Below are 16081 nucleotides of genomic sequence, written 5' to 3' on the forward strand. Positions count from 1 at the left end.
CGGTTTTTTGCCAGTCAAGGCAGGAAAGTCTGTAAGACTCTTATCTCCAATAAATCACTAGAAAACCAGAAGTGGCTCTGTGGCTCAAGTGGTAGAGCACTAGCCTTGAGCTGAAGAGCTAAGAGACAGCACCCAGGCCCAGAGCTCAAGCCCCACGACCGACCGATCCAAACAAACAAAAAAAAAAAGCACTGATTTAAGCCAGGGACCAGTGGATTATGCCGGTAATCCTAGCTACTCAAGAGGCTGAGATATGAGAACTGATATTCAAAGCCACCTTAGTCAGGAAAATCTGTTGAGACTCTTACCTCCAACAATCACCAAAAAGCTGCAAGTGGAGCTGTGGCTCACGTGGTGGAACACTAGCTTATAGCAAAAAGCCCAGGGAGAGGGCCCAAGCCCTGAGTGTAGCCTCAGAACTGACACACATAAAAAGGACTAATTTAGTTTAGAATTCAGGGAAAATTCACATAATACATATATATTATATATATATTTATATCAAATATTACAGATTTTTCACAGGTAGTGATGTAATCAAATTCCAAAACCCTTATAAAGTGATTAATTCATTTCAGAATTCAATGACAATTCCACGGCAAGTTCTTAGTATTTCACCTAAATTCCCAGTGGCTATAAATAGCTTGAAAGACTATTATTTAGAGGGAAAAAAAAGAGAGACAATGTGTGTTAGTTTAAATAGGAGAACTTTGGAATTAAGTCTACACTCGTACCTATGTATGAGTGTACCTATGTATACAAAGATTATCTGTGATAATTGTGAAATCTCAAAACACATATTAGGACTGAGTCTTCATTGAGGCTTTATCACAAGAAGTCAAATACATAATGACTTGCCAAGCTAGCAGTGAAAACTTGTATTTTCAGAACTTCATTAGTTCAGGATAAAATTTAAAATTGATCATTTTTTTCAACAAATTAAAGAGTAGCCTTTAATACAGGACCTTTCACATCCATGGATATCAACTGCTATGCATTGCTGTTATGATGATGCACAGACTTGAAATTCCACAGGGCTTACTAACCCAGTAGAGATGCAATGCTTCCATTTCCCTTTCTGTTACTGTAATATTCTTGAGTAATCTCATACAGACATACATGTACATCTTATTACATTTTAGAATAAATTCCTATAGATCAAATTATTAGGTCAAATAGAGAAACTGTCAGTGTTCCACTGTTTCTTATTTAAAAAATGATGCTGGGGCTAGGAAGGTGGCTCAGTGGTAGAGCGGTTTCCTTGCATACACGAGGCCCTGGGTTCGATTCCTCAGCACCACCTAAGCAAAAAGAAAAAAGTCGGAAGTGGCGCTGTGGCTCAAGTGGTAGAGTGCTAGCCTTGAGCTGAAGAGCTGAGGGACAGCGCACAGGCCCAGAGTTCAGACCCCACAACCGGACCCCCCCCCAAAAAAAAAAAAAAAAAAAAGAAAATGATGCTGATAGCAAGGGGGCTGCCAAACACACCTCAGGAAAAGAACTGTCCTAGGCTACAGAGCTACAAAATGCAAGGAAGCATACAACAGTATTCACTGCACTTTACATTAATTTTTGTTTCTTTTAGTCCGTTGTGAGGCCTGAACTCTGGGCCTGGGCGCTATCCCTCAGCAATACCATTTGAGTGTCACAGCGCCACTTTGGACTTTTTCTGCTTATGTGGTGCTGAGGAATCAAACCCAGGGCCCTCATGCATGTAAGCCACGCATTCTACCACTAAGCCAGCTTCCCAGCCCTAGGTTTTCTATGTTTATAGGGACTACTCAACTTGATTCAAGACTGCAGTGAGACACATCCCAACTGAAGGCCTAGTACTGTCCAAGTGTAAATTCTGAGAAATCATGAAGTGTCCCTTCTCCCCTGCTCATTTGTGGCTACAAGTATCACACCTAGCTCTCCCTGTTTATTGTCATGTAAACCAGAGAATTATCATGGGAATAGGGCATGACTTAGCTGCAGCTGTATTCCTGCAAAATGTGTATAAGTGGAAGCCAAGCACTGGCCTCATACCTGCAATCCTAGCTACCCAGGAGGCAGAGATCTGAGGTTCACAGTTCAAAGCCAGCTTGGGCAGGAAAGTCCAATTAACTATCAAATTATCTCCAATTAATGACCAAAAAACCAGGAAGTAGACTTGTGGCTCAAGTGGTTGAGTGCTAGCTCTAAGCAAAAAAATCTCAAGGATATCACCCATGCCCTGAGTTCAATCCCCAGGACCAGCACCCAAAAACAAAGTGTGTACTTGGGAAACTACTGTAAAAGCACATATGACAAATAGTATAACAGAGATGAGATGCTTTCGAGTATTTTCTGTACTTTACAAACATATGCCACATGAATAAACAAACTTTAAAAATGAAAAAGAAGACAAGATAAAAACAGAGAAGTAGAGTGGTGCTGTGGCTCAAGCGCTTGCCTTGAGCTGAAGAGCTGAGGGAGAGTGCCCAGGCCCAGAGTTCAAGCCTCACTGCCGACAAAACAACAACAACAACAAACCCAAAACAAACAAAAAAAAGGGAATGGTACATTTTAGCCGGGCGCCAGTGGCTCACACCTATAATCCTAGCTACTCAGGAGGCTGAGATCTGAGGATCACGGTTCAAAGCCAGCCTGGGCAGGAAAGTCTGTGAGACTCTTATTCCAATAAACCACTAACTAGAAAACTGGAAATGGCGCTGTGGCTCATGTGGTAGAGGGCTAGCCTTGAGCTGAATACCTAAGGGATAGCAACCAGGCCCAGAGTTCAAGCCCCATGACTGACCAAAAAGACCCCAAAAACAGAGTAGAAATGGATGACAGCAAAAGGTGGTAAGGAAGACTTCAAGGGTCGTAGACAGCACAGGGAGGAGAGAACAGGGCATGAACCAACCAAAGCCTGCATCTTGATTACAAATAATAAATTCTCAATGCTAGGCAGCCTGCTATTGCCTGCACAGCCAGATTTAAAGAATGATTAGGAAATTACTTGACAGGCAGGTTTTTCTCATTTAATCCACATTAATAATCCCTATGGTAAGAAATGGGACAATAAGCAAGAGGCTCAGAAAAGGACCTCAGCCCACATAGCTGTAAAATGCACAACAGTATTCACTGAACATTATACTTAGCGTTGTTTTTTGTTGTTGTTGATTTGGTCGGTCCTGGGGCCTGAATTCTTTTTTTTTTTTTTGGTCTTTTTTCTTTTTTGGCACTGGGGATCGAACCCAGGATGTTGCACTTGCTAGGCAAGTGCTTTGCCACTGAGCTACATCCCAGCCCCTGGGGCCTGAATTCTAGGCCTGGTGCTGTCCCTCAGCTCTTCAGCTCAAGGCTAGTGTTCTACTACTTGAGCTACGGTGCCACTTCCAGCTTATGTGGTGCTAAGGAATCAAACCCAGAGCCTTATACATGCAAGGCAAGCAGTCTACCACTGAGCCACCTTCCCAGCCCCTATATTTAGCGTTTTATAAGGACTATTCAACTTGATTCCACACTACAGTGAAATATGTCCTCTTAGGAAAGAAGATCTTTTGGACTCACTGGCATTCACAGTAGTACTGTTGACCATACAGTTTTCAAAAAGTAAAAACTAGGACAAGCTAGGAAGAGGGTGGTAAAGGTAAAAGGAACAGAAAAGTTGTTGATTTTTAGGTCAGCCTAGAAAATATAAAAGGAGAAACCATGAGCTATTTAGGCCTGTATCATGTATTCAGGAAACCAATGCCATCAAAGTAACCATATATTTCCTTAGTAGGTAAATTTGTTTCTCAGAGAAACTATGCCAATATCAAAGTTTATCATCTAGCAGGAAAAAAAAATGCCATGTAAGTAAAGTACTCTAATTTGAAACTAAAATTCAAAATGCTCCCAATCCCATAACTTTGGAGTTTTGGAGTTTTGACAAGATGGTGCAAGTAAAGAATTTCACATCATGGAACTTTGCTTCATGCCCCAAATCATTTTAATATATATATAAGATTGCTTTCAGGTTATGTGTATAAGGAGTATGTGAGGGACTGGGAAGGTGGCTCAGTGGTAGAGCGCTTGCCTTGCATGCCTAAGGCCCTGGGTTCGATTCCTCAGCACCACATAAGCAGGGGAAAAAAAGCGGGAAGTGGTGCTGTGGCTCAGTGGTAGAGCGCTAGCCTTGAGCTAAAGAGCTGAGGGACAGCGCCCAGGCCCAGAGTTCAGGCCCCACGACTGGACTCCCCCCACCCCAAAAAAAGGAGCATGTGAAGCACAAATGATCTCATGTATACACTTCAAGACATTCTCAGAACATCTAATTATATATGCAAATACCCAAACAGCAACATGATTCTGATCAGAAAGACCTCTAGCCCCAGCATTTCAGATGACACACACATAAGCTGTAAAAACATGCCAGTTAAACTCTCTTGTCAACACTGGCACCAAAATGTTCAATTTATCAGACAGCTAGTAAGTGCAACAGAGTGAGGTACACAAGAGCCATTTGTAAGCTGGGTAGGTCATCAACTTATGAGTAGATCAACAACAATCTTAGCTGGAATCCAAACATGCCCTGTCTGTCTACTCAGCCATAATTAACTTCTCTCTGATTCAAGTCAGTATTCCTGTAAATCTTCAAACTACCTACAGGTTACTTCCCTGACACCTGACATTTTCTTTTTTCTTTTTCTTTTTTCTTTTTTTTTTTTGTCAGTCATGGGGCCTGAACTCTGGGCCTGGGCGCTGTCCCTCAGCTCTTCAGCTCAGGGCTAGTGCTCTACCACTTGAGCCACAGCGCCACTTCTAGTTTTTTCTGCTTATGTGGTGCTGAGGAATCGAACCTGGCAAGCGCTCTACCACTGAGCCACCTTCCCAGCCCACACCTGACATTTTCTGCATGACTCTACCTTACCCCAATTCCAACTGGTAGAGACTTGTGTAGCCGCCTGCCTTCTCACTGTGACTCTTGTAAGCTCTGTATTATCTCACACAGGGAGGAAAGAGACTTTCACCTTCTCATCTCACTCTCCTTAATCTAATCCACCACTGTACCTTCCTGGTACTATATGTCCAGTCTTATACCTATGTTTCTTCCTTATTTTTCTAGTTCATTTTAGTTGTCTCAGGATACTGTCAAATTCATCCACCACATTAGCTTATTACTATACTCTTAAACTTTCTTATTTCTTTTTGGACTGGGTAAAGATCTCTCCTAACATGCTTGCATCTTTACAAATCTATTCCATTTCCACACTGACATCCAATCAGGGTGATCTCACTTAAAAACTGAAAATTCTCTATTCAGGAGGCTGAGATTTGAGGACTGTGGTTTGAAACCAGGTCAGACATGAAGGTACAAGAGACTCTTATCTGCAAATAACCACCCAAAAAAAAAGCCCCTGAGTTCGAGGCCCAAGTCTGACGTGCACGCGCGCACGTGCACACACACACACAAATCTAATCAAGGCATTCACTAAGTACATGCTTCAAATAACCTATATGAACAAACCTAAGCTCCTCCATTTGCAGGATGTATTCCCTATGACCTGATTTTTATTCACATACTTTAGCTTAGACTTAAACAGAAATATTTTTTTTCTCTCCCCTCCCCTTCCTATAGAGAAAGTTCAACTTTTCCTAATCTGAAGGTGAACTCTTTCCTCAAGGACATATTCCTGGGCGCCATTCCCACTGCACACACTTACACTAAGATGACAACCTTTCTACATATAGTCCTATAGTTCACACTTACAAGCAACACAAGCTAATTGTTTCCAAGATTTTTCTAGAAGATAAAAGGAACAAATAAGAGGAGATAAATAAATAAGTAAAGCAAATAGAGGAAATTAATAATAATAAACAGTAAATTAGTTTTGGGTGGGAAGGGTTGGGGAAGGGGAAACAAAGGAGGAGGCTACAATGCTTGATAAGAAATGTACTCATTATCTTGCCCATGTAATTGTAACCCCTCTGTACAGTATTTTCACAATAAAATAAAAATTAAAATTAAAAAAAAGAGTAAATTAGTTTCAGCAATCCTGACCCAAAACAGACATTTAATATGTCCATTAAGACCAAAAAAAAAGTATACTAAACAACAAAATTGTATGAATGCTTTGATATTTAGTAGCCTTTGGAGACATAGTCTTCAGTATTATTAAGCAGTAACATTTACTTGGTTGTAATATTGTGTTCGTACATCTAGGTCACAGATATTTATTGCCTAAGGTATAAAAAACAAGCTAGCTGGTGTAAAAAACTATTATTACTTAATTATGCAAACTGTAATCAAGATGGGTAAAGTTCACTGTAACAATTTTTATATATGAAATTTATTGATAGGCAAAATGACTCTTGAATTGTAGAAAAATGTAAATGGGTTCACTGTCTCCAAGTGAAGATTTCTCAGAGCACATACAATATTTATTTGGGTAAAAGATTCTCATTGTCATACACTGAAGAATTGATACTCTCTCAAATGTTAGGTTTACTCTATGTAAACCTAGATAAAAATGAAACCTATTAAGAGTCAAAGAAACAAAATGAAGTATATTATTCTCTTATACCTGTTGGTAGAAGAAATTCAGAGTTGGCTTGTCTTCAGTAAACTGGTTTAGAAATCCTTTTGGCAAATAACGAATTCTTAATTCATACCTAAAAAGAAATTCACAAAATAAGAGTAATTAAAAAAAAACTAATTTTCTCAATTTATGGTCTAAACTATACTATTATTGTCAATGACTCTGAAATATGAATTTAAAAATAAGAGCAAGTGTAATCAATTATTCTTTAAACTGAGATTCTTTTTCAGCACAAAACAAGTATACCTGTCAGAGGTATATGAGGAAACAGAGCATGAGGAGAACACAAGGCCTATAGCCTGTGGATTATGCTCCCCCCTGTCCACCCTCCTACCCTTTCTAGACGTATTCCTGTGTCTAATTTAGATAAGGGAACTGGAATACCATGCACCATGTGTCCATGCTGCCTGCTGTCTTTCATTCCACAATATGCTAATAGCTGTGTTTTGATCTATGCTGAATTGCATAGCCCTGTATAATTATTTATCCTCTGTACTGTCACTGGCCACATTCAACTTTTTGGCTATATGACTAATGGTACTAGGGACATTTTTTCAACTTTTTTTGAATGCACTCTGTGTGGTTCTTGTTATGTTTCTATGTGTATGTATGTGTGTATATATATGTGTGAGTATGCTTATATAAATACTCTTCTATGTCTTCTGGTAACATATGTACCCAAGCACAGTCTGAGTCATAATGAGTACAGATATGAGTAAGAGTAGTTACTACCATGTATGCCAAAAGGGATGGGCAGGTAACAGGGTAAGTCACTCACCAGCAGCTTGAGGTCTTCTATGTCCTCATGGTCTACCGGCACCTGCAGGTGAGCTCACTCTAAAGGGCATAGTAATTATTCATGGGATTTTAATTAACATTTCCTGTACAACTAATAAACTGAGTGTTTGAACTAGCACTCATATGAAGATATGTTCATTGGACCTTCTATTATGACAGCTCAAGCTGTCATCTCTCCAGCTGGATTTTCTGCCTTTCTTCTAACCAACTGCTAATGTGAAGATGTTTAGTAGACTCTGGATGTGAGACCTCTGTTAGACATAGTGAATGTTTCTCTCTCTCTCTCTCTCTCTCTCTCTCTCTCTCTCTCTCTCTCTCTCTCTCTCTCTCTCTCTCTTGCCTGCCTGCCTGCCTACCTACCACCTACCTTCCTTCCTTTATCCCTCTCTCCTTCCCTCCCTCCCTCCTGCCATTTATTCTTTGCAGTACTGAGAATTGAACCTAGGCAAGCACACAATAGGCAAGCATCAACCATGAGTGAAGATGGAGGTTCAAAGCCACCCTGAGCAAGAAAGTCCAACTCTTATCTTCAATTAACCACCCAAAAGCCAAAAGTGGAGCTGTGGTAGAGTGCCAGCCTTGAGTAAAAAGGGTAAGGGACAGCACCCAGGTTCTGAGTTCAAGCCCCAGTACCAGCATAAAAAAAAGGGGGGGGTGGGTTTGAAATAAAAAACTTCCATGATTACCAATGGCTAAAGGAATTTCACCAGCTGGGTACCAGTGGCTCAAGTCTACCAGTGGCTCTAGCTACTCAGGAGGCTGAGATCTGAGGACTGCAAGTTAGAGCCAGAAGTAGAGATGTGGCTCAAGTGGTAGAGTGCCACCCTTGAGCAAAAAATAAAAAGTGACACTGTCCAGACCCTGACGATAAGCCCCAGTCCCAGTACACATGGAATGCTACCCAAAAAAGAAGAAAATCAAAAGCAGGAAAAAATAAATCCTACTATCTGAGATTAGTAAAGTATGAATAGGAAAGAATATCTCACAGACATATATATGTCTTTTTTTTAAAAAAAGACAGAAAATACAACATACCTTTCAATATTAACATAGAAAGGTTAATTTCTTAATTCTCCAATCAAAATATATAGAGCAACAACTTGGATTACAAGAGGCATAGTTCAATGGTAAGAGTGTTGCCTAGCAAGCTTAAGGTCCTGAGTTCAATCCTTAGTACAGGAAAAACAGAAAAATCTAATCACTTGTTGCCTACAAGAAACATATCCAGGGCTGGGAAGGTGGCTCAGTGGTAGAGCGCTTGCCTTGCATGCATGAGGCCCTGGGTTCAATTCCCCAGCACCACTTAAGCAAAAAGAAAAAAGCTGGAAGTGGCACTATGGCTCAAGTGGTAGAGCGCTAGCCTTGAGCTGAAGAGCTGAGGGACAGCACCCAGGCCCAGAGTTCAGGCCCCATGACCGGACCCAAAAAAAAAAAAAAAAAAGAAACACATATCCACCTGGCGTCAGTGGCTTACGCCTGTAATCCTAGCCACTCAGGAGGCTGAAATTTGAGGATCAAAGTTCAAAGCCAGCCTGGGAAGGAAAGTCTGTGAGACTCTTATCTCAGGTAAACCACTTATAAAACCAGAAGTGGCTCTGTGGCTCAAGTGGTACAGTGCTAGCCTTGAACTGAAGTGTCTCTCTCTCTCTCTCTCTCTCTCTCTCTCTCTCTCTCTCTCTCTCTCTCTCTCTCTCTCTCTCTCTCTCTCTCTCTCTCTCTCTCTCTCTCTCTCTCTCTCTCTCTCTCTCTCTCTCTCTCTCTCTCTCTCTCTCTCTCTCTCTCTCTCTCTCTCTCTCTCGACAGAAATATTTTCCAAGCAAATGGATCCCGAAAAAAGGCAGAAGTCTTTACATTTGATAAAAATAGACTTCAAGCTAAAATCAGCCAGAAGAGACAAAGAAGGATATACTTTAATTAAAAGGAATAATTCATGAAAAGGAAATTACAATTAGTATAATGACCAAACACTGGTGCACCCAGTTTCATTAAACAAACATTTCTGGACCTATTTATGGAAGCACTGAGAGACCCTGGCATACTAATAGTGGGAGATTTGAATTCTCCACTCTCATCAACAGAAAGGTCATTCCAACAACAAAACACAAGGCCCAGGGTGGAAAATAACTAGAGTAAGAAGGGCTGGTTGTATGTTCCAAGTGTTAGAACACTTGTCTAGCACATGCAAGGCCCTGAGCTCATACCCTACTGCCCCTCACTTTCTCCTCAAAATAAAAAAAAAAGGGGGGGGGAATAGAAAAGAAAGCTATGGGGAATTGAAGACCTAATAACCATGGTTCTCAGATGGATCAGCTGCCAGCTGCCAGTTTATATAATAAATAAAGTCCAAGGGGGCTTGGAATGTGGCTCAGTGGTAAAGCGCTTGCCTTTCATGCCCAAGGCCCTGGGTTCAATTCCTCAGCACCACTTAAGCAAAAAGAAAAAAGCCGGAAGTGGCGCTATGGCTCAAGTGGTAGAGTGCTAGCCTTGAGCTGAAGAGCTGAGGGACAGCGCTCAGGCCCAGAGTTCAGGCCCCACAACCAGACCCAAAAAAAAAAACAAAAAACATTCTCAGTCATAAATAAAGTCCAAGTTCACAAAACAACACAGATAGCTCTTAAGAATGATGGTATGTGAACAAAGACCTACAATTCTAAAAAGCTGGGAAGGATGGAAATAGAAATGCATTGCTTAGGACAAATTAAAGCAAATCAATGCAAGAACAGAGTCATCCATGAATGCAAAGATTAATGGATGAAAATATAATGAGAACCAGGAAATCTGCACAGTCTCTCAATCAAGAAACTACTTAATTACAAAAGGGAAACAGTGATTTCACAGTGGAGAAACCTGTCTACCACCACCACCACTACAATCAAGTGATTCAAGTTAGAATCACCTGTAAATGAAGTCACTGTCCTCACAGCCTTATTGGTATGAGATACTACCTCAATTGTGGAAATTTTGTCAAAATCCATAACCTTAATCATGAAAAAACAAACAAACCAGTCAAACTATTTGAGGAATACAAAAGTCAGTATAGTTCAGAAGTATCAAATTCATGACTGATAGGCAGACTAAAGAACTGTCCCAGATTAGAGAAGACCTAAGGAAACAGGAGAGTTAACTGACACCGTTTTACTCTCAGCTGGATCCTGGGCCAGGAAAAGGGCAGGTAAAGGGACAGCTGTGAGTTGTGAGGGCCTGCATAGCAGACCAAGTACTTGCATGAACGTCAGTGTTCTGGCTCTAACAGCTGTACTAAGTTCACAAAAATCTTTAAAATTTACAGAAGTTGAGTGAAAGGTATATAAGGCTTCTGAGGTTTTGGGTTTTGTTGTTGTGGTTGTTTTTCTCCCGGTTGGTTGTAGGGCTTGAACTCAGAGCCTGGACCTTGTCCCTGAGCTCTTTTGCTCAAGGCAAGCACTATAGCCACTTAGAGCCATAGCACCACTTCCAGTTTTCTGGCAGTTAATTGGAGATAAGTCTTAGAGATTATTCCTGGCCAAGCTGGCTTTGAACCTCGATCCTCAGATCTCAGCCTTATGAGTAGCTAGAATTACAGGTGTGAGCAGCAGGGTTGGGCTTTTGGGTATTGTATTTCCTTAAACTCTCATACAACAAGACTACTCTATAGTCTTAGTTACAGATTCCCAAAAAAGTCAGTTTTAAATCTGCTTGGACATTAAGTTGCACAGCCACTGACTCAATGGAAATGAACTCCCCACCATATTTCATGGATCAGCTGATAATGTGCTCAATGGTCATGTATCTCCAGGTCACCCAAGAAGGCTCCTTCTTAGTTCAGCTCCTTCTCTATTTCAACAAGAAAGAACACATGCCATAAAACAAGCTTCCAAATTCAGACTAGTCCTGAGCAGTTCAATCTAACTATGGTTCTGCACTGGTGCCCACCTATTTCCATCTCAGAGTTGACCAGCTGTTGAACTTCATGCTTCCAAAAGCTTCCTATGTTATTAATAGTGTGTTCTGATTGAGGAGATTGTCAATGATCTACATGGCTTTCTATTAAGAGTCCAATAAAACCATTTCTCCGGGATTCAAACAATAAATGGCCATGATTTCAGAGTGGGACAAAACATAAGTAGAATGTTTCTTTAGAAAAGCGAAGAAATTATGTCAAAAATTAGGACAGTGGCTTCCTCTGGAGACAAAATTTGGGAAATGGGTACACCTCTAATCAAGTGGGCTACAAGTCACCAATTCAGAGACAACAGATTACTGCCAAGAGGCATATAAGAATTAGGTACTAGTAACAAGAAATGCATGAGTAAGTACATGATCATGAGCTTTTATGTAGTTCACACAAACTGAACTCAAAGAATAGGAAGAGAACACCAGAAAAAGTTAAAAATTATAATGGTATACATTCCAAGCAAACAACATAACCCTCAAACAGTGAAATAGAAAGCTTAAAAATGCATAAACACACTATCTCTTCATATTAATAGAATGTATTTTTATTTCAAAAAGGATGAAAACATCAGTTAAACACTAAGGCACAAATAAAAATCACCTCAATCAGTATCATAAAGTTTTTCTCCCTGTGGTGCAAGCAAACAAATCAGTAATCTATAAGATTTTGTTGTTATTGTTAAATGCACACATACAATTGGAACCCCCAATTGGAGGGGGGCAGTAAACTTAAAAGCATTTACAATATACTGTAGAAGCCCTATATACACTTCACTCAACTTCTGTAAATTTTAGACTTACATGAACGTAATACAGCTGTGAGATAGAGCCAGAACACTGACATTGATGCAAGTACTTGGTCTATTAATCAGGCCTTCACATCTCACAGCTACCCCTTACCTTCCCCTCTCCTGGCCCAGGATCCAGCTGAGAGTACAACAGTGCCAGTTAATGCTCCTGTTTCCTTAGGTCTTCTCATAGGTCAAATACACTTATCAGAAATTGTGAATAAATTTTTTTGTTTGTTTTGTCGGTCGTGGGGCTTGAACTCTAGGCCTGAGCACTGTCCCTCAGCTCTTCGGCTCAAGGCTAGCGCTCTACCACTTGAGCCACAGCGCCACTTCCAGAAATTGTGAATAAATTAAAAACGAGCTAGTTCATTTTCATTATGTTAACAGTGCTTAATTACTACATGAATACAAGGTTCTACAGCATTATATTTTTGTGCTTGGCTTATCTTTAAGTTACATTCTCAGTATAGTAATTTATTGCACTTCATTAAAGTACTTTTACTGAATATGTATTGTATAGCAGGAATAGTGATGGGTAAGAAAAAGTCTCTGAGGGAGAAAGTGGAACAATTATAAAGGCTATGGGAAAAGGCAATAGTTGAGTCCTTGCTCTTGGAAGTCCCAAGTAGTCTAGCAAGGAGAAGAGCACATCCAAGGTCACACCAAAGGTCAACATAATGACTTGTACAAAAAGCCAATGAGTTAGAGAGCCAGAGACAGGAGTCAATAAGTAAGAAGTTGTAAAAGGTAAAGGCAAAGGTGGTGGTGAGATCGAGAAAGCCTGAGGAAGCTATTCTTTTCATCAGTTAACATGGCTAACACGAGAAGAAACTACCTACTCAAATGGCAATGTGAGCATTTATGGAAACAATCCTAAACTACATTATAGAGTTGATGCAAAGTCCAAAGGCACCAAAGTCACTACAATAAGGAAGAACAAACCATAGGAGACAGGACTGCAGCGCTACAAGGGAGTCAGAACCTTTGGAGCTTTGCCCTATGTGCTAAGAGCTACTTCAAGTTTCTGAACAGAAACAATTTACACATTTAAGCAAATACTCCAGTTTGAAGGGTCTCATACACATCCCACCATTTCACTACTCTCCACCCACCACCTTCTTAACTGGATACCACAGAGCACCATTGGAACTGAGTCTCATACACATCCCACCACTTTACCTCTCTACCCACCACCTTCTTAACTGGATACCAACAGAAAAGATTGGAACTGTTTTTTTCTCCTTGGTTATTATTTGCTGAGACAATTTGTTTCCTTCTTACTTCTACATTATGCTAGACTTCTTCAAATCTAAAGTTAGTTGTCATTACATTATTTTATGGAGTTAAGGTATGTTTAAATTTAGTCAAGTTTTTTGTTCTGAATCTGAAACCTTCAAAGACTTTTCTTCCTACTGAGATATTTGTTTCTACATTGGTTCTAAAATTTAAAGAAACTGCCTCTACATCACCTGATTCTTGAACAATAACTTAAAATGCCGAAGTACAGGCTCCTCTTAATTTTTCCACTTGATTTGCTTCTAGGGTACTTTACCACTTTGAATACAGTAATCCACCATTCTACTGTGAATTTCAATTTCCTATTACTATTGAAAGTCTGAATTTTTCATTGGGGTCTAAACATTCTGTCTTGTTCTATAACCATTCAGCAGCATAAGACTTTCTTCTTCTGCCACTTATGAGAGCATGAGTTAAAAACTAAATGTGCTTCAAAAAAGTTATTAAGCTCAAAGATTGAGTCACTCAATATTTTATTAAACACAAAGTATACCTTTAGAATGAAGTGTTCCTTTGACATGTTTGTAAATAAAGAACATAACAGAACAATGTTAAACAAAAATATCTGCCATCTTTTTTTTTCTTTTTTTTTTTTTTTTTTGGGGGGGGTGCTGGTCCTGAGGCTAGTTTTCTTAATAGTGAAAAAATTATTAGGGAAGAGCCACGAAAAGGACAATTATAGGGAATTCATTTAATTCACCTTGAATTAATTTTGGTTTCATTAATGTGTCAACTAAGAGTCATTCAGGGAGCTACTGTCTCATGCCTGTCATTCTAGCTATTTGGGAGGCTCAGACTGTTGGGATCAAAGTTCCAGGCCAGCCTAGACAAATCTTGAGACCTGTTTGCAACAAATTACTGGACGTGGTGATGTGCCTTTTATCCTAGATACCAGAAAGCTTACCATAGTTGGGTTGAACCTAGTTATGTGCCTACGTGGGAAAGAAGTCTCCGTCTCAAAAATAATGAGCCAAAATGAGGAGGAAAGAGTGCCTACTTACTAGCTCTTATGAGAACCTGAGTTTTCACCCAAGTACTGACAAAGAAAGAGGAGGGGGAAAAGGGAGAGAATTTCTTTTTTTGGTTGGTCGTGGGGCTTGAACTCTGGGGCTGGGTACTGTCCCTCAGCTCTTCAGCTCAAGGGTAGCACTCAAGTGAGCAACAGAGCCACTTCCAGTTTTCTGGTTGTTGATTTGAGAGATGAGAGTCTCACAGACTTTCCTGCCCATGCTGGCTTTGAACCACGATCCTTAGACCCTGAGTAGCTATGATTATAGGCATGAGCCACCGATGCCCAGCTTAGAATTAATTGTAATATGAATGTCATACATACAACCATCCTTTTTAGATTTCAAGACACAAAAAGAAAGTTGTGTAGCCTACTGATGAGGTAATGAGTAGATTGATTAATAAATTAACTTGTTGGCTCCTCGAGCAAAGCAACAGGAGTCAGGATTTGAGTTCCACTGAGACAACATTACTAGCAAAAGACCATGAAAAGTGAAGGAAATCCGAAGGCTTAAGGGATGGAAAAGTCTATAGTGCCTAAAAGGGAGACTGAACCCAAGTATGAAGAAACAATTACTATGAAGTGACAGACATGTGCGAATCAAGTGTACACACTTATCCTCGTGTGCATATTTAATACATAGAACAAACGCAGTGTGGTCACTGCATGGGGGTCAGAATCTTACTTCCACTCCTCTGGTGGGTGGGCGAGCTCATACTTCTCCCTCACACTGGAGACACCCATGTCCACGTGGAGCCAGTGTACCTCCTCCGACCGCAGGTGACTGAGGCGGAATCCATAGCAGGCCACATGCTTTACCTTGTGACTGTCCACTATCTTCTGAATGATGCCCTAGAACACACCCCCACAGAAATGACTGTTATAGACTGAAAAAACTATGTCTTCAGTTAATTGTCAAAAAAACAAGCATTAAATAAATTAATTTTTACAAAGGAATCAGTTTTCTCTAGTGCTTTTTATGAACAAAGAAAAGTTGTGTGAGAGAGAAGAAAAACAGAAAAACATGTTCTTTCCACTTATTTATTGGCAAACAGGCATATCATCAACTTAAAAAGACAATTCCACAACTGCACCATCACAAAAACCCCAAGCTATCAAAGCAGACATCCTTTGGCTCCCACTTTCTGAGGACTGAGCAAATGAAAGAATTATACTCTGACCCAAGGGGATAATATTTCCAAGGTCTTGCTGCAATATTCATACCACTTCTTTTTTAAATCCATACATTCTGAAACATAAAATAAGGTCATACTTCTGCTGGCAGTAAAATAAACGTTCTCTGAATTATCTGAATCTAATCAATCTACAGCAATCTAAAATGTCCTACAACCTTCTGCTCCTCACACATGTGTTCTGTAAGGCCAGAAGACATAGTTACTTTTGAATAGATCGTCAGATGAAATGGAATTCCTCCTGGGCTGTGGAAAGGTTAGCCTCAGCACTGACTCCTATCCTGTACCTGCCTTGATGAGGGAGTTTCCAAATGGGCCAAGTGTAGAGGACTCATGTGGAACTGGCCCGCTGCCTTCAATGTGGGAAGGCAGGTGAAGCACAACCCCCACACTCAAGTCTCTCAAGTGACTAAGGAATGTTCTTTGACTCATTTTCATTTTTAAAAAATTTTTGCACTACTGGTGACAGAACACGGAGCCTAGTACGTACTCTGTAGGAATGGAAGGTGAAGGGGA

At 40.3% G+C, this 16081-nt stretch overlaps 2 protein-coding genes across 2 annotated transcripts in view; both read right to left on the reverse strand.

Annotated features, from left to right (window-relative positions):
* LOC138829571 (focal adhesion kinase 1-like) overlaps positions 1–7372 on the reverse strand; it is a 93031-nt gene extending 85659 nt beyond the window's left edge. Inside the window, exons 1-2 of the mRNA XM_070025921.1 lie at positions 7324–7372; positions 6531–6618 (exon numbers count right to left, since the gene is read on the reverse strand). The gene's annotated coding sequence lies outside the window, so the exon portion shown is untranslated. The remainder of the gene's footprint in view (positions 1–6530; positions 6619–7323) is intronic.
* Positions 7373–15053: 7681 nt separating this feature from the next.
* LOC138829572 (focal adhesion kinase 1-like) overlaps positions 15054–16081 on the reverse strand; it is a 96479-nt gene continuing 95451 nt past the window's right edge. Inside the window, exon 5 of the mRNA XM_070025922.1 lies at positions 15054–15224. Coding sequence (XP_069882023.1) covers positions 15054–15224 — 171 coding nt within the window. The remainder of the gene's footprint in view (positions 15225–16081) is intronic.

This window comes from Dipodomys merriami, unplaced genomic scaffold (assembly GCF_024711535.1).
Source record: "Dipodomys merriami isolate MVZ:Mamm:240054 unplaced genomic scaffold, mDipMer1.0.p SCAF_174, whole genome shotgun sequence".
Classification (NCBI taxonomy): Eukaryota; Metazoa; Chordata; class Mammalia; order Rodentia; family Heteromyidae; genus Dipodomys; species Dipodomys merriami.